Source organism: Myxine glutinosa, chromosome 2 (genome assembly GCF_964187855.1).
Source record: "Myxine glutinosa chromosome 2, kmMyxGlut1.1, whole genome shotgun sequence".
Lineage (NCBI taxonomy): Eukaryota > Metazoa > Chordata > Myxini > Myxiniformes > Myxinidae > Myxine > Myxine glutinosa.
The window spans coordinates 255,565,394-255,580,212 of NC_136262.1; the positions used below are offsets into that span (position 1 = coordinate 255,565,394).

The window sequence follows — 14,819 nt, forward strand, 5'->3', positions numbered from 1 at the left end:
AGGGTGCAGTGGGATTGAAGAGAGTGAGGGAGTTTGTTCCAGAGGCGGGAGAAAAGAGGAATGAAGGAGTGAAGGTGAGCAGAAAGTCTTGATTTTGGCAGTTTAACCATAAGAGGGTTGCAGGCAGATCTTGTGCGACCTGTAGGAATATTTGGGGGACAGAGCCCCGAGAGGGCTGGGGGGGCAAGGCCAGAGAGGAGTCGGTAGAAGACGGAAAGACCACTAACCTGCCTGCGGTGAGTGAGTGAAAGGCCCTTGGAGTTAGCTTCATCGCGGGAGATTCCAATGATTCTGAACGCTTTGGTTTCAACAGCGTGAAGACGGGCTAGGTGTGAGGCAGGAGCACCAGACCAGAGGGGAGAGCAGTATTCCATAGAGCTGCGGATGAAAGCCTTGTATGTGGTGAGGAGCTCAGGTGTGCCAAGGAAGGACTTCGCACGACGGAGGATGCCCAGTCGGCGACTGGCTTTGGAGGCCAGATTTGAAATGTGGTTTTCCCAGGAAAGATCATGGCAAATAGTGAGACCCAAAAGCTTGAGTGACAGAACTTCTTGGAGAGGATTATTCAGAAAGTGGATGGGAGGGTTTTCCAGTCGGTCTTTTCGGAGAGACATCGTAAGAGTGTGAGATTTATCAGGATTGAAAGACATGTTCCATTTGTTTGCCCAGTCTGTGATTTTGTCCAGGTCTGCAGAGAGTGAGGAGGCTGCAGACTGCCGATCTGAGGGATGAGGAATGGAGCGACAGAGAGTAGAGTCGTCAGCAAAGAGATAGAGAGGATTTTCAAGACAGTCAGAGAGATCATTGATGAAGACCAGAAAGCTTTTCCAGCTTTTCCACGTGCGGAGTCGGCCGTTAAGCCGTTTGAGGTGAGGGAGGGGATGGAGGGGGAACAAACACCAGAAACAGATTTGACCAGACGCCACCAGGATTTGGAAGAGGGAGACAGATAAGAGAGTTCGGTCTTGAGAACGGTGAGATATTGTTTCCTGGCTCTCCTGAGGGTGGACACACACTTGTTTCGGGCTTTGTGAAAGGAAATGAGATTTCCTTCCGTTGGATTTGCTTTCCAGGAGACGAAAGCAAGTTGTTTCAGGGCAACAGCCTCACCACAAGATTCTGTGTACCATGGACGGGAGGAAGGGTATGACAACTGAAGACGAGATGGGATAAATCTGTGCATGAGAGAGAGCAATTTACTTTGAAAGAATTCCCAGGATGAGTTGATGTCAGAGGCGGTAGAGATGGGAGACCAGTCCAGATGATTGATGGCTGCTCGAAGACCGTGCCAGTTGGCCTGAGTGAAATGCCAGACTCGTCGACGCTGAGGAGGCTCTCTGAGAATGGTCAGAGAGATGTCCACTTTGACAAGCACATGATCAGATGAGCCGATTGGAGCAGAAGAAGAGCAGCAGACATTTTCAGGGAAGTTTGTCATAACCAAATCCAGAAGAGAAGATGCTCCGTTGACTGAGATCCGGGTCGGGAAATTGACAGATTGTGTCAGTCCCAGTGAGTCGCAGAAGTCCTTTGCTGAAGAGCCATGGCTGGTGAGAGAGGTACCCACACCCAGCCAACTGGCATGGTGACAATTGAAATCACCACATATGAGGAAGAGAGAGTTGGGATGGGTAGATAGAAGTTGGTCCATATTATCAGACAGTGAGATGTAGATGGAGTCATCGCTGTTTGGTGGACGGTACAACACACATATGAACAAAAGGTGGGAGCGAAGGGGAAGCCGTAGCCAAAGGTATTCCTGGGGGTGAGGTGGAGAGAGGGCAGTGGAGGGCGAGTGAGGAAGAGAGTTTTTTTATAAAGATAGCAACCCCACCTCCAGGACGAGGCTCAGGTCTATCATACCGGAGGAGGGAGTAACCTGGGAGAGATACCAAGGCATCAGAGACATCATGAAGGAGGAAAGTTTCTGTTAAGCAGATCACATCTGGTTTGTCAGAAGCAACCTGTATGGAGAGGTCAGTCAAGTTTGAGCGAAGGCCCCGGATGTTTGAGGTCCATACCGTTAATGAAGAGGAAAGGGGAGCATCGGGTCCAGAACAGGGGGGGGGGGGGGGGAGGGGTAGGGTAAGATGTGGAAGAGGAGGAAGAGGTAGGGAGAGCTGTTGAAGGTGTGTCAGAGATTTCAGAATAGCTTGGAGAAAGGGAAGAATGGGGCGGACAAAAGGTTTGATGGAGATTGGGTGAGGCACAGTGAGGTGTTATTTGAGGAGGGGGAAGAGCGAGGCAGAAGGTTGGGGGAGATGAAGGTGAAAGTTGGAAGGGGGAAGAAGCAGGGAGGATGCTTTGAGGAGGAGGGGTGAGAGGGGAGTCTAGGAGGGGAGGAGCGAGGGAGATTCTCGGAGGGGAGGGGTGTGGGGGGAGTTTAGGAGGGAGGGGAGGGAAGGGGCAAGGGGGGAGATTTGAAAGGGATGGGTGATGGGGAGGCTTTGGAGGGGAGGGGTGAGATTGGATTTTGAAAAGTGTACGATTCATGGGAAACGAACATTTTTTGCAAAATGAGTTTGAGCATTCGACGAATCGCTGAGAGAAAAACAAAACCACAAGGTCGGAGACGGTATGGTAGCCGAAGCCTACGAGTACTAGGCCGCAGAATACTCGATACGCATTAACCGACGATTGTGTATACATGTACGAAAAATTAGCACCGAAAATTTTCCAAAAAGATACGCTATAGGTACATACACCGAAAGATAGATATTGTTCCGACAAAAACACACAAAAACACAATTGTTCTCGACAAAAACACAATTGAGAAATATCACTTAGCTTCGAAAGCGTGAGCGCATGGAACAGCTTCGAAAAGACGTGACCTCGCCGTGATCTCGCGAGATCTATATGTTCACCGAGATTCGTGATTAATAAGGGAAATTTTTAAAAGTTTAATAACGCGAATGTACATAATTACAGATTCAATAATAACTCGCGGTTCCTGATCAAAAATATGATAAAATAATTGCGCAGGAAACCAAGCAACACCACTTTCTGCATCATAATCCATCTGTAATCTTCTTCTTCACTACCCTCTCCTTTCCTCCTCTCCCCCTCCTATACAGAGGGTTTGCAATCGTCTATGTGAGTCGGTCTTTTTCCTTAAACAGAAAATACCAACATTGTTGGGGGTCGGTGGGTGGGTGAGGCCGGTTTATGCCCGCAAAAAACGCGAATAGCCGGAGCACGGGGGCCGCGAATGTAGAAACAAACAACACAACATGCATTTTAAAGGCCATTTTCCCTACTAGAGCGGGGGTTAGCCTTGCGGTCCCCATGACAATCTTCTCCATTTTGCCCTATTTTCTGCATCTCCCCTTGTTAACCCCCTTGCCCGCATTTCTTCTTCCACCATCTTTAGCCAAGTCTTTCTCGGTCTTCCCCGTCCTCTACTTCCTTCTACATTCATTTCCATCACTCTTCTCAACCAGTCACTTTCATCCTTCCTCAACACATGACCAAACCATCTCAACCTGTTCCTCTTCACAGCATCAATCACAGGCTCTATTCCCATCATCTTTCGCAATTCATCATTTGTCTTCCTCTCTCTCAACGATACTCCGCACATCCGTCGAACCATTCGCATTTCCACCCTTTCCAACCTTCGTTGCTGCTCTACGTTCATTACCCATGTCTCGCTCCCATAAATCATAACACTTCTCACACATGCAGCATACACCTTTCCCTTCAGCTTCAACGACACCCCCCTCATCATTAGCACGCCACTCAGTTCCCGAAACTTCTTCCATGCACATCTCACTCCAGCAACCGTTGCCGAGTCTGATCCACCTTCTCCATTCAGCATGTCTCCGAGGTAGCAAAATGTTTTCACACCTTCCAGCTTTACGCCGTCTCCAAGATCCAACTCAACATTTCTTCCATCTGCAGCTCTCTCTGTGCACACCTTACATTTGAATGTAGCTGCCACACTGGTTAATGACCCTCTCAGACCACTGCATTTTTGATAAACCCACTCAGCGCACATTGTACATTGAATGGAGTTCACTCCGACACCCTTCCTGCACACAGCACAGGGCCACTTCCCAGTTCTTGCCACCTCACCACATGTTTTACCACTTGCCATCACCTTCGTCTTTCCGATATTCACCTTCAGACCTTTTGTCTCCATACATTCCTTCCACTTGTTCATCATCTCCTTCAGTCCATCCATACTTTCCGCAATCAACACCAGATCATCTGCATACAACAACTCCCACGGTAAACCCTCCTTTACGTTCTGAGGCAGCACCTCCATCACAGCTACAAATAGTAGTGGACTTAGTACCGACCCCTGATGCACTCCCACCTTCACCTCAAACTCACCACTGATCTCGTCCTTCGTCCTTACAGCTGTGCGCGCTCTTTTGTACATTGCCATCACTACTCTGATCAACCATTCCTCCACTCCTAACTTCCTCAATGCCCATGTCATGCCATGGCATGGCATGTCATGGCATGGCACGTCATGTCATGCCAATGTCATGCCAATGCCCATGTCATGCCATCCATGGCATGGCATGGCATGTCATGTCACATGTCATGTCAATGTCATGTCACATGTCATGTCAAATGTCATATCAATGCCCATGCCCGCGAATGTAGAAGCAGGCCACATTTTATAAACTGCGAATACGCAGGGTCCACAAATTTTGGAATCCATGAATGTCGGAGTTTCACCGTACCCTTCTTCATTGTAAACACTTTCCTTTTGTTTTACCTATTAGTTATGCTTCCATATTTGTTCTGAGATTATATGTACTTTTGATTATATTGTGGCCGCTGTACTGAATGCGCAATCTGACATTTTTCACATGTGCTCCACTGTGAGTCAGGCAGAGTCTGCAGCATCTCCTAGTGATGCCACTGCACAGGTTGGACCATCTACAGCACAGCCAATTGTGACACAACGTGCAGGTACAACTGCCATCATGGAAAAAGACACTTGCTTCTTTCATTAAGAGATCAAATCTCTAGTAACTTCCTTTAGTTACTATTAGCTGGAAATATGATTGTTTTTTTCTGTCATGTTTATCTTGTCACATTATTCTTCCGTTTATTCTCATGTATTTTACTGTTTTCCAGCTCCACCAAGGCGTCGTGTCTGGGTCCTAGAAGACCTCTCTTCGGCCCCATTTGGAAAGAAACGACGAACTGGACCTCGCTGCTTACTGGGAGCCACTCCAACAACAACTGTGGATCTGCCAGGAACGATCACAACACTCGCTGGAACTGGAAGCACAACCAGGCTATCAGGCTATAATATGAATTCAACGGTCAATAACAATGCATCCTCCAAACATGTTTCAGAAGGATTACTGTCAGTGGGAAATGGAGTTATGTCCTTAGGAAATACAGTAATACCAGTGGCTGCAAAGATGATATCTTCAGGGGGTACCATTATGCCAATAAGCACCACTCTGATGTCACCAGGAAGCACCATTATGCCATTGAGCACTAGAGTGATGTCATCGGGAAGTGCCGTTATGCCATTGAGCACTGGAGTGATGTCATCAGGAAGTGCCGTTATGCCATTGAGCACTGGAGTGATGTCATCGGGAAGTGCCGTTATGCCATTGAGCACTGGAGTGATGTCATCGGGAAGTGCCGTTATGCCATTGAGCACTGGAGTGATGTCATCAGGAAGTGCCGTTATGCCATTGGGCACTGGTATGGCATCAACAGGAAGTACTGTTATGCAATTGACTAACAGCGTTATGTCATCAGGAGGTGCCATTATGCCACTGGGTAACAGCGTGATGTCTTCTGGAAATGCTGTAATATCACTTAATGCTGGCATGATGCCACCAGGAAGCGTGGTCATGTCTTTGGGTGCTGGTGTGATGTCACTTGGAAGCATGGCTGTGTCCTCAATACCAGGGGGCAATGATTTGTCAGTTCATGGAGATGACAGGTCACAAAGCAATGTCTTCGTCACACTGGAGAATGGAATGCTGCTGCAAAATAGTGGGATTTCACATGCTGCGAACATGGCAAAGGTGCCAGGAGTCATTGCCCAGCAACCAGAAGCAACCGCCACGCAATTGCCAGGATCCAGATCATCTCATCCTAACTTTCCGGGTATGACTCCGCCAATGAGAGATGGTGGGGCACAGCCGCAGCAAATTTTCTCTGGTGGGCTACAGGAAAAGCAGTCTGCATCGTTGCCACAACAAGCAGAATCACAAGTAAAAGTACCGTCATCTTCTGAAAAATCGCAACTACAACCAAAGCAACCATATTCTCTACAACAAACAGAGCCACAGTCGAAAACATTTATATTCCCACAACAACAGATGGAATTGCAACCAGATTTACCACCTTCATCTACCCAGCGATTGCAAGTACAGTCAACAACACCACCACGCCCACAACATCAAGGTGAACTTAAGCCATTGCTAATGCCCTCTTTGATAAATACAGAGTTACAACAAATGCAGTCATCGCCACCACAACAAGTAGAGCTGCAACCCATATTTCTGCAACAGTCGAAACAACAAACCGAGTTACAACCGAAGCTATTATCTTCACCCTTACAGCACATAGAACTACAACCAAATATATCGATGCCCTTCCACCAACAACCCGATCGAACACAAACACAAGCAACTGGTCAACATGGTCACCATCAAATACAGCTAACTCACAAGCAACATGAGCAACCCGAATCACATTCACAACAACTACAGCTGAAGAACCCATTCAATCTTGCTGTGCCATGTTTACAAAGACAGTCTCATGAACATCTGCAGGTACAGCAATCTTTGCAACCACAACAGCAACCACAAGCAAAGCTGTCCTTGCAGCAGAAATCACAAGCTTTACAGTTTCAGGTGCAAGGCATGCAACAGTCACAGCTTCAGCTTCAGTTGCAACAACAACTAGGACAACAAATCAAGCTTCAAACGCAACCCCTCCACCTGCTGCAAGTGGAAGCTGAACAGTTTACACAACTTCCAAAGGAAGGCCAAAAACAAACACCACAGGTATTGATCAGTACACATCCAGCACAAACACAAAATGACAATGCAGCGCAACTGCAGATCAACAGCCAACCACAACATCACTCACCGCTGTTGAATATCAACAACCAATTGCACCATTTACAACAGCAAGATCATCAGATAAGACTTCTGCAGCAGCAACATCAACATCAACAACAACAACAAACCATGCAACTACAGACTATAAAACTCATGGATAGTGGGGATCTGAAGGTGGTGCAACAATCCCCGGATACACCAGTGCAGGTACAGTTGCTGTCCTTGAAACAACCACAACTGCATCAGCAACAACCACAGCATTCGTTCCTGCAACTACAGCAACAACTGCATCAAACGACAAAGTTACAACCGCAACAGCAGCCACCACAACTTCCAGCTCTGCTGGCTGGATTCCGGCGGTTCGAGGCAGCGGAGGACTGTGCGGATTCAGGTTGTGCGCTTGCACACCGTGGAACGCACTACCACTGCGCGCGTGCTGACTGTGGATACCGCTTCGCTGGCCGCACACACATGTTTAAGGTGACAAATGAATCGAAGCCCGAGTGATTGTGTGGGATACTGTTTTGTATTCATGTGTCAAGTTTCATAACAATCAGCCGGGTGATAAACGACGGGTAGCAAAAATAGCAAAAAGTTAACAAACGACCGGATGGACGGACGGACATCCGGACATTACTGCCCATTTTATAAGGTCATCTCTTCGAGATCGAGATGACCTAACAATGGATGTTTCGCACAAAATTTACTTTCAGGTTGCCCGATGTGGTTTTAATTAAATGTGCCTTGGATTGCAGCACGCCCAGCACCACCAGCGGGTGGACAACCTCGTGCTGGATGACTTCCGCCGCTTCAAGGCTCCGGCATGCTGTCCGCAAGCTTCCTGCCCGTTTTCTGGAAGTACTCACTTCCACTGCCTGCGATGCAACTTCAGTTGCACTGACTCCACCAAGGTACACACAAGAAGTAAACATATACGCTTGAATGTTATAAAATGTTGTAAACTCGTGTGTATTCCTTTCCTCTAGACCACCATTTATTTTCCCTAAAGCTTACAAAATAAATAACAACGTGGCTTGTGGTAGAAAAGGAAGCACCAAACTATTGAGGAAGTCTTAAATATTTCAAGTGGCACGAAGAATGCATTTTTTTCTGTACAGGTGGTCAAGGTTCGTGGAGGGGCTCGTACACTCAATGGACCCGGACACAGCAGATCAAAAGGAACAGTAGAGAGAGAAGGGGTGAGGGGTGGGGAGGAAGACACCAACAGCAGGGCTGTAGGACAAAATATAGAGAGAATTGGACAAAAAGTGGGTGTGGGGAGGAATGAGGGGTAGGGAAGGATGCACGGGGTGGACAAGATGGATACAGAAGCATACTCGCAGGAAGGAAAACTAGAAATTTCTAAGGAGGTGGGCATGTGGTGGGGGAGGCCAGAGGCTAACGGGGGGGGGGGGGGGGGAGGGTAGGGTTGAAAATATCATGATATTGGATGGGGGATGATCCGAGATGGTGGAGAATAATTGTCTTGAAGACTTGAAGAGAAGAATGACATTGAAGAGAACATGGAAGTTGGTTCCACATGCAAGAAAAAAAGAGTAACAAACAAGTGGAGGTGAGCAGCGATCCTGGATTTAGGTAGTTTCACCAGATACTCGCAGGAAGGAAAACTAGAAATTTCTAAGAGGTTGATGGTGGTGCATGTGTGCCCTGCAGAAATCCCAGGTTGAAGGTGGGGAGGGGCGGTGAGGGAGGGGAGGGAGTAGGGGAGAGGGAGGGAGAGTATGTACGACCTGCAGAAACTGTGTATCCTTATATTTTGTCTTTCAACCCTGCTGTTGGTGTCTCCCTCCCCGTCCCCCTCCTCTCTCTACTGTTCCTTTTTATCTGTGGTGTCCTGATCTGTTCAGTGTATAAGGCACGGAAAAGAGCATAGGGTGCAAGACCAGAAAGGAGGCGGGAGAAGACAGAGACCTTAGGGCAGACCTGTCTAAGACGGGAAAGTGATAGGCCCTTGGTTTCCACTGCCCCAAGCTGAGCAAGGTGTGATGCAGGAGCGCCAACGCAGAGCGGAGAGCGGTACTCCACAAATGAAGGCCTTTGTAGGTGGATAGGAGTTCAGGTGTTATCTGTGCAGTGAAGAATAATCATTGGACTATGCCTTGTCATGGTCATACGCGATGTCAGTGGTGCCTCCATCGTCAATAGGAAAAGTGTAAAGTGCACTTTTGATTGAAAACTTTTTACATTCTCAGAAGGTCGTCATACAATCCGCTAGAACACGTGAAACACTACAACGGATGCAGTTCATTATTTACCTCTTTTTAGGATTGCTTACCCACAATATCATTAACCACAATCACCATCTTCTGAAAGTTGTTTCCAAGTCAGATCTATATTGATTCACCTTAGGGCAACTTTACTACATCAAGGGAGTTGATTCAATTTTTCAACAGGTATGTCTCAGTGCACCTTCAATTTTAAAACGAGCTTTACCTTGCATAATATCATATAAAACAGTCCATTTCCCATTCGATTCATCATTGCAATGAGATAGTGATGTTATTGTCTAAAAGACTCGCTTAATGAGTCACAATGACATACACTGAACACATCTATTGTCATTTCTCAATGCACCTCGAGCACCTTAACTTCAACTTTGAACTCTTACAAACATTTATCGTACAGGTTTCCTCACACCGAAAACAACACAGGAAGCGTGCAACGATGGCGGCGGCTGGATTTGAGGCCTTCCCGTCGGGCACGGATTGTGAACGAGGCTCCTCCTGTCGCTATCGGCTGCGCTCTGCACACGCACACTGTGCGGCACCGGGATGTGGTCGTGCAGCGGTGGGCACGGCGCAAATGCAGGCTCATGCCAGGAAGCACGCTGCGGCGGGGGCAAGGTCAAGCCCGCAAACGGAGCTCGTAGCTGGGATGAGAGTAGCAATGGAACTTGGGGAGCGGAGGTTAGCTGGTCTTATTCTGGACGAATCAAAGGATGCGAATCAGCATGGACAAGAGCTCATTGCAGGGCCTAAACAAGAATCTTGGATGAAAATGGGAGAAAGGATAGGATTTGGGAAAAGATGGGGAATTGGATTTGAATCTGAGCTCAAGGTTGAGAGAAAGGAAGTTGGGGAAACACCCGAAGCAATAAGAACCGTATCAAACATGGACGTTGATGACCAATGTTCAGACTTAGACTGCAGCAGAAGGTCAGGATCAGATTCCGAAGATGAGCGACAGAATAGAGAAGTGAGGAATGCCCCAGGACTCACCATGTCACAGGTGCGAAATGCGCTAGAGCCACGTGGTGACGAGAACGATGCCAACAGCGACTCTCAAACAGACGCCATGAATGCGGACTGTTCCGATGCGGTCCACAGTTCAGACACATTCTCCGATGATCCAATGAATGGGCCGGTCGGTGGTCCAGCTGCAGTTGTAGAGAAAACAAACTCGTTGACCTAATTTAATATCGCTTCCTATTTCCAACTCGTTTCAAACCCCCTTGATGTTTACTCGTGTTCATGCAGTCTACACCAGGGCACAGCCATTGGATAAACAAAGGACCCAATCAGCATGGCCCATTTCATGACAAACATGAGGGTGAGGATGAACACGGTCACTATATGCAATTACACAAAATGTTGTGTTTGTTTTGCTGTGCATTGTGTGTCTAAAGTAATACTCCTTTTTTTCAGAAAAGTACGGTAATTTTACCTGGCGGATATTATGATCTGGACAATCGTAATATTAGGGTAAAGGATCAGGTGCAATGTTGCCAGGTGATATTGCAAAGTCGTACAGGTAGAATTTCTCCAGACTCGTCTCATCATCTGCCTTACACTACACACCCCCTCCTGCTTCCATAAAAGTACTTGAACAAGACTGGGAATTGTAATGAAACGACGATATGCAAATGCAATCTAATTCCATAGGATAGTATTTAAGTCGTAGCGTCATGGATGATGACAATCAAATTCCGCTGCTTTCCAAGGCAGCGACGCACTTTCTGAAGATAGGCGGAAGGAAGCGCGCGTTCTCTTAAGAAGGCCTTTCTCATGGAAACACTTATGTGTCAGTATCACGGTGCTTCATCACTTTCTAAAACGATGCACATTGGCTGTTGTGCCGTAAGCTTGAAAGAAAAACAGAGTATTTTTGTATAAATGACTTGATTCAGGTTTCTCCTCAGACGAACGCACTTGTGTGCACAGAGTCCTTGCCGATTCGAGGACCTGCATGTCCTGCAGTGAAGCAGCTTGTTGGACCTGAACACCTGGTCTCTTCATATAGGTTCATCAGTTTACCATGATCTCCAGGAAGTAACCTGACAGAATCATTGGCCCAGCTACATGGCAGTAGAAACGGGGTGCCTCACGGTGACATTCAAAGCACGTAGAGTCGCAAATAAACACGTGTCATCTGCCCAACAGCCTCTTAACCCTCTGGAGTCTACAAGCCAAATTTATCGGCTCTAACCGCATTCAAATGCATTCAAATTCAAATATAGTAGACCAGAGGGTTAAAATATCCTACCTGATTAGGTGTCTAGAGGGTTAAAATATCCTACCTGATTAGGTGTCTAGAGGGTTAAAATATCCTACCTGATTAGGTGTCTAGAGGGTTAAAATATCCTACCTGATTAGGTATCCAGAGGGTTAAAATATCCTACCTGATTAGGTGTCTAGAGGGTTAAAATATCCTACCTGATTAGGTGGCGTCCAGAAGCAAATTGTCAATGTTGACCGGATAACTAACATAAAGTGATAACACTGTGACATTAATGTGATTGCGCTTTCTCGTGTTACGAGATACCGAGTCATGAGGCCTTCAAGGCTGCCATTTCACTCTGGGGGGTTTTCAGGAAGTAGAGACAGCCCAAATGATCCTGTGACTTCTCAGGATACTCTCGGTAACTCTTGCACATACGGTATAATCTAATAACGTTAGATTTTATAAGTATATTATCGATTTGGATTTGCCTGTTTGTGTTATTATTATTTTTTGGCAGTAGCTTAATCCTGGGCTTCCATCATGCACTCGTGCCTCCATTGAAGGCCATGCACCGATCCTGCCCCATAAATGGTCTTTCATCACTTGCTCTCTGTCTATGCACCAAAGTACCTCAGCTGTCAGCATAGTATCTCTCAAAGCCCTAATGTATCTCAATGTGAAGATGACTTACCCAATGATAATGTGGTTTTACGCAAGAAAATTCTGCCATCTTTGAAGTGGTAGTGCTGGACTTGTAACTTCAGTTCAACAAGCATGACATACACCATCATGGAGACAGAAGCAGCACCAACATGGAATCCCTGCCTGGGGAAGCGAGCACAACGCAGGCTGTACCTCCATCCCAGCACAAGTTTCACTTCAATAGTTTATCCAATAGGAATGTGGCTTGTTTGGAGACCGAGATAAGCTGATCACGAGTGACATTAATTGTACCGAAAACGACTGCTGTGTGGTTGAGACTGGAGGTCCAGTCCTGGTGTTGGACACAATGAAACGTGGTTGATTATAATTATGAAGGAATATGAATGAATGATCGTTTTAAGGCCATTTTCCCCGCTAGAGCGGGGGTTACCCTTGCGGGCCCCATGACAATCATGGTTCCCTGTTTGAGGCAATGTTTTTATGGTCGGATGCCCTTCCTGGTGCCAACCCGTGGTCGCCTCTTACGATGCGCAGGGATACGGTGTACCTATTCTAAACCGGGGTACACACCGGGATCATTCATCCCAGCAAACTGGTACTCAATTTGCCGACCTCGGAACGATGACAGGCTGAGTCAACCCCCCTGGTGTTAATTCAGCGATCGACCGGGATTCGAACCCAGGATCCTCGGATCCCAAGCCGGCACCCTAACCGCTAAGCCAAAACCAGGTTTATGTTGGTAGATATTGTATGAATGCAAATGCAATTTAACACCACATCTCCACGAGAGGGAATACGACTGTTTTGGAAAGCACGGTTTATAAAACCACAACGTCATGAGCAGGTACAGTTGGGTGACAACCGGAAATGTTTGTCGTGCTTGTTTTTCTCTGCAGTGTTTATCGAGTGCACCATGTGTGCTTTTCTTGTGGGTTGGGAGGGAGGGGTTTGATTCCGATGATGGAAAGCATAGAAGATCGAGCAAAGAAAGCACTTTTTCAATGAGCCCAGTAAGCGTGGACCGAGAGGTCGGCCCAGCAACGTGTAAGATGGTGGTGCAGCTGCACGCGTGTCATTGTGCTGCACTTTAGTACCCGGCTATGGTGTGGCACACACCTTATCGTGACTACAACTGCAGCCCTAACTCTAAACCAGTTCCATATCTAGCTCTGGCCTGAGCTGAATGTTTCGCTCGAACCCGATCCCGTCCTTGGCTTCATTCAGCATCTTAACTCTGGAACACAAATCCCTCTAAAGCATGGCTCCCATTCTTCCCAATGTATTATTATTACTATTATCCGATTAATTTATTACTACTGTAATATAACTAACAGGTTTTCTTTCTTTTTTCTGACACTAAAACGCCGAAATTTCATTTTAACTACTCCTCTACTATTAGTGATGTACAATGCGAGGAACAGCGTTTGTTTGCACTATCATCGTAAGGATAAAGCACCTGGATCATCGCCGTTTTAACATTTTCTCGTCCATGTCAGGGATTCGGTGTCCAACCTCAAGTCCTGACGAATTTGACACGGGACGTATCTATTTGCGAGAAGATTTTACACGACTCATTTTATCGGTAATCCGAAGGTTTTATAACGGAACCTTTTGTGGGTAAAACAAATGAACTTGAAGTTAGATTCCCAGATACTTAGACCGGTTTATTTTGTTGTTCTTATAGCCAGCACTGGAATAAATAAATAAATAAATAACAACTTTTATTCATCCACACAGGGTGAACCTGCACCTTATAATTACCTCAAGTGTTGTTTATACAAGGATATCGATATGCTTTCATAATTATTCATTAAGGCTTGGATCGCAGTCGCCTCTACAGTTCATCGGAATCTCGTTTTGGAACAAAGCGTCTCGGACACTGATTTTGTTTGATTATTTTTCGATATCATGAAATGCGGTTTTATTCTATAGGCACAAGTCGTGGCACTGGGAGGTTTTGTGTGTGCACCTGTACCCAGACTTTTGGGATTATAATTTCTTATTTTTTGACACGCAAGACAGCACGTCCCGTCTGACGGGCCACATAAAGCAACCTTGCGATGTGATGGAGGATCGTATTAGAGGAACTTGGCTCTCGCTGCTTTTCCTTCTGTTTTGAGGCCGAAGGTTAAAAAAAAAACAAAGAATCTTCCATGAAACCTATTTCGATATGTCTAGGTGTGGAAGTTATGAATATGTATATTTTAATTTATGTAATTGCCGATGTTGCATCGCCCTCCCCCGATTTGTTTTCTATTATAATTATTTAAGAAATTGCTGTTTCGTGTGTGATTGTGTTTGCACGAGTGTGAATAAAATTATTAAATCGAGATGGCGTGTTGTCTCACTAAATATAATCTGTGGCTTTATTTATTTTTTTCTCTCTCTCTTTCTGGATAAATATTTTACCCACAAAAGGACACACACACAAAGGATTAAAATGCAACAGAACACAAGGAACAGCAGAAAGAGAGGAGGGAAACGCACCAACAGCAGCAGGGTCGAGGGACAAAATACAGGGAGAAAAGGATGCGGGTAAGGATGATGGGTAGGGGAGAATGTAGGGGTGGATAACATTGATACAGGAGCAAACTCTCAGGAAAGAAAAGCTGGGAATTTGGGTTAAGGAGGTGGTTTAATGGGGAC

At 46.3% G+C, this 14,819-nt stretch overlaps 1 protein-coding gene across 4 annotated transcripts in view; it reads left to right on the plus strand.

Moving 5' to 3' along the window:
• Positions 1-14,503, plus strand: part of CASZ1 (castor zinc finger 1) — a 242,081-nt gene extending 227,578 nt beyond the window's left edge. For all 4 annotated transcript variants that reach the window (XM_068105889.2, XM_078772441.1, XM_078772442.1 and 1 more), the window contains 4 exons: positions 4,842-4,923; positions 5,092-7,529; positions 7,805-7,960; positions 9,696-14,503. In XM_068105889.2, the coding sequence (XP_067961990.2) occupies positions 4,842-4,923; positions 5,092-7,529; positions 7,805-7,960; positions 9,696-10,481 (3,462 nt within the window). In that variant the 3' untranslated portion in view covers positions 10,482-14,503. The remainder of the gene's footprint in view (positions 1-4,841; positions 4,924-5,091; positions 7,530-7,804; positions 7,961-9,695) is intronic.
• The last annotated feature ends 316 nt before the right edge of the window (positions 14,504-14,819 follow it).